General features: G+C 37.6%; 1 protein-coding gene across 1 annotated transcript; it reads left to right on the top strand.

Annotated features, from left to right (window-relative positions):
• Positions 1-997: 997 nt before the first annotated feature.
• LOC109213522 lies at positions 998-2,657 on the top strand. Its single transcript, XM_019377328.1, has 2 exons — positions 998-1,269; positions 2,414-2,657. The coding sequence occupies exons 1-2, from the start codon at positions 1,173-1,175 to the stop codon at positions 2,635-2,637; spliced, it is 321 nt and encodes a 106-aa protein (XP_019232873.1). The 5' UTR covers positions 998-1,172; the 3' UTR covers positions 2,638-2,657.
• Positions 2,658-8,233: the final 5,576 nt, after the last annotated feature.

The raw sequence follows: 8,233 nt of genomic DNA, 5'->3' as shown, positions 1-8,233 counted from the left end.
TCACCTTTTTCCGAAATTTTTACAATTCTTATGTCCAAACGCCCTACTTAATGTACTACTTACCATTTATGTTAAGCAATTTTTTTTTTTTTTTAATCTTCTTTTAGGGACTATATATATTCTTTCTTTTTGTGCAGGGCAAGACCAAAGGTAAAGCCACATAAGAAAGCCCAGACAGCCAGACAGCAGAGCTCCTTCCTCTTAAAAAAAAAACAGAGTTAATATATAATCGGAAATTCTTTCAGATTGGATAGCTGACACTTCTACTCAGATCAAACCGAATTGCTATGCTACTCTAACTCTTTTTGCAGCTGTTTCTCTCTCTAGATTCAACTTGTAAGTTCCCTCTTTTTTGTCTTTTCACTGTCTCGCTGTTGTTCCCGCAATTCCGCTACTGCCAAATCATCAAATTGCAAATTGGGTTATCAACTAAACTCTAATTTATCATAAAAATTCAATTTTTAGTTATCTTTTTGCATTATTTCTGCATTTATTATCTGGGTTTATTGAGTTTTTCTGTTCTTGAGATGAAATTCACATAAACTCATGTTGGAACCTATTTTCTGATCTAAGATCCAAGGCCCATATCCTGGAATTATGATAGTTAACACACAATCTGTTTATTTCACTGTAGAGAAATAATTTTGATTACTATCAAGGTTAGGCAAGTTGGGTTTGAAAGAAAAAGAAGAAGAAGAAAGATCTGGTAAAGTATCTACCGGGAATAATTCGTTTTTCTTCATAGGAATGTCTAAAAGAATGTCTTTTTATCAGCTGTGGCAACAGAAAGAAACTTCAAAGAAGTCAAAATAGGAAGGAAAAGAAAAATCTTCTGGATGAGATTTCAGCCTGTAATCAGGGGCGGATGTAGTGTGTTACCAACGGGTTCAATTGAACCAATAACTTTAGACGCGGAGTAAAAATTTATTAAATCGCAAAAATAGTAGAATTTAAAACCCTTAAAAGTTAAACCCATAGAATTTAAATCCTGGATTCGCCTCTGCCTGTAATGACATATTATGTTCCATTCGAAGCAAAAGTACTTTATGAACTTCCTTCTTTTTTTCATGATTCAGGTGCTTTTAATTGATTTTCTTTTTCTGGCCTTCCATAAATGATTTTATCAAGTTATACTTCATCCATTCTGTTTTATTTCACAGCTTGGTAGCACTATGGCGGGAGTCGTGAATAAGTTCTTTATCACATCTTTGATTATGTGGGCAGCTCCCGTTGCAATTTTGTACGCCTTTAACCACAACTTAATTCCTGGTGAGCTTTCCCTAATTTTCTTGATACAAATTTTGCTTTATAAAAGATTACACATGACAGTTGATGGCCATACTAAAGTAGGTATTGATAGGTCTTAGATAACTAGAATACTTTCTTATTCATTATTCAAAATCTTTGATTATTCCTTTCTTTTTATTGTTATGCTTGAGAACCTTGCCTTTATTTCTTTGTTGTGCTTTTACATTTGATCTCAGTGGTATTTAGTTTGTGTTTGCATTCAGTTTGTGGGCCATAAGGAAAAATGTGGCAGATTTTTGCCAACTAATTGCTCAACTATGTGCTTCCCCAGAGTCTGTTGCTTGAATATAATTGCTTCACCCATCTTGGTCAATATATTCTCGGGATCGGAAGGCAAAGTCCATCTTCGTGCTTTGTCTGGGATTCAGGGACAATAATGTTTTGGCCTCAGAACATGGTCTATCATTTGAATTAATGAGATATTAGAAAGGGCGACAGTAGTAGTCATGTTTTACTGCTGATTGTTATGTGATTATTTGATGTTGAGCTCTGCTCGAGAATGTGAGAGGTTGGTCATGGTTAAATAGGGAAGTTGTGAAGAAAATTTTAATTGTATTTTTACCTTTTTCAAATACTCAAATGAGAAAAGATGAATTCTTATTTTGTTGGCTGGGGGTGTAAGTTTGGTAGGAGTGCACTCTCAAATGTGCCCCTTGCTTATTTAGTCTTAAATTGCACACCAGAATTTTTTTCTCAAAAATATTAATTGACCAGAACTTGGATAGAGTGGAAGATGATGAACTATAGCAGGTACTTATGACGGATTTGTGACCAGTTCGCCTCCTGGTGCAGCCATGTGTAGCTGTGCTGAGCTTCTAGGACACGTATCTGGTTGATTACCCAATCAATGCTTGCTGATTCCTGCTCTATTTATTATAATATTTTTATATATAAAAAAAATATAATAAAATGCATGGTACAGTAGCTTTTATGGGTTAAATATGTAGACCTTTTAAGGTTTCTCTAATGTAATACTCATCTCCTAAATGGTTTTGGGTCTAGATGGCTTTTACAGTGGACTTCTACCATCGATGTTGGACCTGTGAATGCAATCAGTTATTTATGGGATTATGATTCTATACTAACCATTGTCCTTCTGGAACAGGTGTAACTGATATGTCTCCCCATTCTATGACATTAATGAGTGGATTTGTTGCCGTCATATCGGTCAATGTGGTTATTGCATTTTATATATGCTTGGCAATGAGAGAACCCTCAGATAAACATGAACCTGATCCTAAATTCCTGGCAGAGGCCAAAGCTAGCGTAAAGCAGTTAGGGAAAACTCAAGATGGCGATTCATCAGAAACCCGCTCCAAACAAGAGTGAACAAAAAGTAAAAAAGACGTGAAGTTTCTTGAATGCATTGGGCGTGCATGCATATGCCAAAATTTGAAAAGAAGACAGCAAAAAAGTTGTGAAATCACTCGATGAGTGCTTTAAGTTTCTTCGTGGTATTGAACTTGCCGTTCTAACTTTGAGGGAGAAGAGGGCAAAATCATTATAATTTTCGACTTGGTTGTAATATTTTAAAGCTTGCGATCGTTGTGCGGAGGACTTTGTTTCCAGTTTAACTTGGTTATATTGGTTGGTGCATGGTACGCCACACATTTTGCTTATAGTTTGGCTTGTACTTTCATCTTCATTCCACTTCTTGGTTCATATATTTATGTTGTATCTGGCTCATGAATATCATTCACTATCAATATAGATAATCATTTGACCCCTCCTATCATTTGAATTTGGTGTATTGGACACAGCCTCTACACCTTCATAAGGTAGAGATAAGATCTGTGTAAGCACTGCCCTTCCCAGACCCTACTTTTGAGATTTTACTGGGTTTTGTTGTTGTCCTTGTTACCTCTCCTATCATTTGAATATGTATGTTTCTCGATGTTTTTTGCTGTTTTCCTTAAATTCTACTTATTTAGAAGGGGGAGTTAAGGTGCTCTTCGTCGTCCTGCTTCGGGCTTTGGAAATTCCCATCCCTGCTTCGGGGTTATTTCCGGAAATTTGCCCTCTAAGAGGCTTAAAGTTGTTCTCGTGTACATCCCTTTTGGTCAACATGCTAAGTGCCAGCACGGTCTTCAGTTATTCATCTCACCCTGCGGGCGCTCTCTCTCTCTCTCTCTCTCTCTCTCTCTCTCTCTCTCTCTCTCTCTCTCTCTCTCTCTCTCTTGTTCTATCCTTCTCTGTTCTTTCCCCAATTTTCTTCCTCCAATTTTCTCTGCTTTTTTTCCTCTCTTTTTTTTTCCAGCAACTTCCTTTCATGTTGCACAATTGATGTTCGAATTGAAATTGTCAGTCAATAATTTTTGAAGGTATTTGATTCTCCACCATTGACAGCAATTAAAAAACTTCAAAAGCTTTGAATTCGAATTTGGATTTTTAAAAACTATTGTTTGTTTGGATTGGGTGTTGTTGCAAGCAATTAAAAATATTCTTTGGAGTTTATATCTCAATTTTGAGGATGTTTGGTGAAGATTAGACTTGATTTTAGCTGAATTTCAGATTGAAACTCGAAAAAAGACATGACATACAATATACTTACGAAATTGTATTAAAAATGTATGTAAATATGTATTTAAGTTGTATTCTATTGTAATTATATACTTTTTTTTATTTGAGTTTTGTATGAAAATTGAAAAATAGTTGTATAATGTATGAATCGTTGTATGAAATTTGTATTTATGTTATAAATACTATCTTTCTACATAAAGTTGTTTATATATATCAAAATTATTTTATGAGAGGAAGTTTTGATTGGAATTTCAGAGAGGAAGAAGAAAACACCACTTACAAAATATATACAAATCATATACAAAATATAGACAAAAGACATATTGCATAAAATTTGTATGAAAATTATATTTAAGTTGTTGTAGTTGTATTTACCTGGGTAAGCATGATGTATGAAAATTGTAGACAAATTGTAAATAAATTGTATAATATATAATTACTTGTATGAAATTTATTTTTAGTTTATAGTATATTGTTGTAGATGTATCATAAAGATGGACATACCACATTACACAAAAAAATTCTCTCTCCTCTTTCTCGCACCTCCATCAAATGTAGCGATTCTTATAGAAATACAGTACGTAAATACAGAAAATTACCTATACATTCCACCCAGATTATTGTACAGGTTTTATATTTTATATACATTTTAACTGTGCATCATCATCCAATAAATAACACCTTTTTTATTATAGGAGATGAGGAAATTCAGGGTACTCGATAAAGCTTTTTCCAGCCTGTTCTGATATCCAACTTATTTGACAACAATGAGCTAAGCCTAAGCAATTTCAATCGATATGGTTTATTATTTTCTCGACAACTGTCCGGATCACGTAATATTCCTTGGCGAGTGGATGAAAAATGAATGCTTAAATTTGACCATACGGGAGGTAGAAGGAAACTTGTTCTCGGGTGATAGGTTTGAGGATGAAATTTGTCACAATAGCGTCATTTTCTTGTGTAAACAGGAGCATCCCATGGTATGAAAAAATGAGGCTGGTAGTGAAGTGATACAATTTGTTGTTTAGATATCAGAATGTGGGGTTTGATTGGAACAATTTGGTTGAATTCTGGTATGGAAATTAGTACCAAAGTTACGGTCATCACTGGTTGGTTAGAGGATAGGGAAAGAGCAGAGGAGAGAAAAAAGGAAAAAGGTGTAACTGAATCCCTCAATTTAAGGCTCTAATAATGGATTGTATTTAAATTGTAAGGAAAACTTATTTAGGGCGGATAATACACAAAACGTGGACAATTTTGATAAATAAGTTTCAAATATTGTACAGGAAAGAAAAAATCCCTTTATAATTTTTTTTATCTTTGCTTAGTTTCTTTTACACTGTTGTAGGATAGTTGATGGATCTATACTCAAGCCATATTTTGTAACGACCAGGCCGGTCGTTCCATGAGTTATGACCCCGTTTACCCCATGTCTGCTTCCTTTTGTGTTCCTCAGCTGTATTTATCATATCGTGTTGGTTGGTTCGGGTCCGGAGTGGTTTCGATGTGGAATGAGACACTTAGTCTCCTATTTAGAGGTTTAAGTTGGAAAGTCAACCGGAAGTTGACTTATGAGTAAACGATATTGGAATTGGATTTTTATGGTTTGCTTAGATCCGTTAGGTTATTTTGGACTTGGGAGCGCGTCCGGAATGTGATTTGGAGGTCCGTGGTAGAATTAGGCATGAATTGGCGAAAGTTGGAATTTTGGCGATTTTTGTCGGCAGTGGAAATTTTGATATTGGGGTTGGAATGGAATTTCGGAAGTTGGAGTAGGTTTGTAGTATCATTTGTGACGTGTGTGCAAAATTTCAAGTCATTCAGAGGTGATTTGGTAGGTTTCGGCGTTGTTTACGGAATTTGGAAGTTTAGGAGCTCTTAGGCTTGAATCTGAGGGTAATTTGGTGTCTTAATGTTGCTTTGAGAGATTTGAAGGTTCGACTAAGTTTGAATGATATTATGGTATGTGTTGGCATGTTTGGCTGAGGCACCGAAGGGGTCGAGATGATTTCGGATGGTTAACGGAGAGTTGGGAAGTGGAATAATGCAGCTGAAGCTGCTGCTTATGATGTTTCCGCACCTGTGGAGTGGGAACCGCAGGTTCGAGGGTCGCAGGCGCGGAAGGTGAATCGCAGATGCGGAATTTGGAATGCTGAGGATGGAGCGCACGTGCGCAGGCTTGGCCGCACCTACGAGCCCACAGGTGCGAGGCCCGGGGCGCAGGTTCGGAAGCTGGTGAGTTAAGTGGAGTTCACAGGTGCGGCGCCTTGACCGCAGGTGCGGTCCCGCAGGCGCGAGAAATAGGCCGCAGGTGCAAAAAACCTGGGTAGAAGGTATATATTGCACACTTCGCGAATTGTAGTGCATTATTCACCATTTTTATTCGGTTTTGGAGCATTTGGGAGTGATTTGAAAAGGGATTCAAGGGGGTTTTCGTTCAGGTATGTTACTTGAGCCCTAATACTCGTGTTTATGGTAAAATCCTGTTGTTTGATTTTGTAATTAGTTAATATTAGGGGTGAAAATGAGGGGTTAGGGCTTGGGATTTCGGAGAGTTTGATTTGAGATTTGAGGGGTCAAATGGAGTCGAACATTGATAAATTTCGTATGTATGGACTCGTGAGTGAAAGGGCTTTCTAGTTTTGTCACTTTTGTCGGATTTTGAGACGTGGGCTCGGGGGCCGAGTTTGAGTGGATTTCAGGATTTGTGTCTAATTTGATAGTTTTTCTTGTGGAATTAATCCCATTAGCGCATATTGATGGTATAATTCTGGTTGTGAATAGATTTGGAGTGATTGGATGTCGAGTCCAGGGGAAAGAGCTTCGTGGAGTAGAGATTTGGTCGGCTTGAGGTAAATAACGATTGTAATTCTAGTCCTGAGGGTATGAAACCTCGGATTTTGTATCGTTTTACTATTTTGAGGTGATGAACATGCTAGGTGACGGGTGTGTGGGCGTGCATCGTTGGGGATTGTGCCTTGGTCCGTCCCATAGCAACTATAAAGTTGCGTATTTGGTTGAAACTATACGATACTTATGTGTTTTAGAAAGAATTTCTGTAAATTGGGCTGAATGCCATGTTTGGACCTTGTGCCATAGTTGTTTGGACCCTTAGGGACCTTTTACTAACTATCCTCTCACTGTTTTTTATTGAAAATCTATACTCAGTTAAGTTATACTTATTGATTTCATAACTCCATCTTTATTACTCTGTTTTGATGCATATAAATATTGTTTTGGGCTGAGTACCCTGTTTTAACTAAGAGCCCGAGTGGCTTGAGTGGTTTATGACTGAGTGAGGCTGAGGGCCTGATTTGTGAGGATATTTATGGGATCGGGCTGCACGCCGCAACATGTTTTACTGATTCATGATTGAGCGAGGCCGAGGGCCTGATTGATTTATGCCACGAGGAGGCTTGTTATAGCGCTTGGGCTGAAGGAGCCCCTACGGAGCATGCACACCCCTACTAAGCACAGGTACCTACTGAGTGCGAGTGCCTGAGGGGCTGTATATAAGTGATGGTGAGGTATGCCCGAGGGGCTGTATACGAGTGGCTGTGACGTTTGCCCGAGGGGCTGTCTATGAGTGATGTTTTGCCCAAGGGGCTGTTTATGATTTCATCATTTTTGCTCACTGTTGCATTGAGCCTCTGTTTGAGAACTGTTGAAAATATCTTCAAATGATTTTACTGGAACTGAGTTTAAACGAAATGATTTGATCCAAACTCTGCTTTCTAAAAACCTGTTGTATTTTCAGTAAGATTTCATGATATGAACTTTATATGCTTTATTGCTCGTCACTACTTCTCATCCTTTATTTAATTTAGTTACTTACTGAGTTGGCGTACTCACGTTATGTCACGACCCAAATCCACTACGGGTCGTGATGGCGCCGGACACCGTTGTCAGGCAAGCCAACTAAATTATCAATTAAATTCTCTTTTAATACCTTTGAAAATCTAAGAGTTTTTCCTTCCATTTTTCATATATAAAACGATCTCTGTTTCAATTCAAATTAAGAAATAACTATTAACACACATCTTTCGAAAAACCATCCCAGAACCCGGTGTCACAAGTGCATGAGCAACTACTGATAAGGAAAATAAATTACAATGTCTGTCCGAAATACAGTGGACAGGAAATAAATAAATAAAGTACTGGAAGGGAACTACACCAGCCGCAGGTCGCCTCGAACAATGCAGCTCACCTAGTCCCCAAATCATCCGAGCTGCTATCTAGTGTAAAATATACCTATGCAACAAAAATGCACAAAAGTGTAGTATGAGTACGTAATCAACGTGTACTCAGTGAGTATCCCGCCTAACCCCGAAGAGGTAGAGACGAGATGGTCAACCTGGACACTCACTAGCGGTCCAATAATAATATACTAAATGTGTGAGGAAAT

The sequence above is a fragment of the Nicotiana attenuata genome, unplaced genomic scaffold, assembly GCF_001879085.1.
Source record: "Nicotiana attenuata strain UT unplaced genomic scaffold, NIATTr2, whole genome shotgun sequence".
NCBI lineage: Eukaryota > Viridiplantae > Streptophyta > Magnoliopsida > Solanales > Solanaceae > Nicotiana > Nicotiana attenuata.
This window is presented reverse-complemented; position numbering and strand designations above follow the sequence as displayed.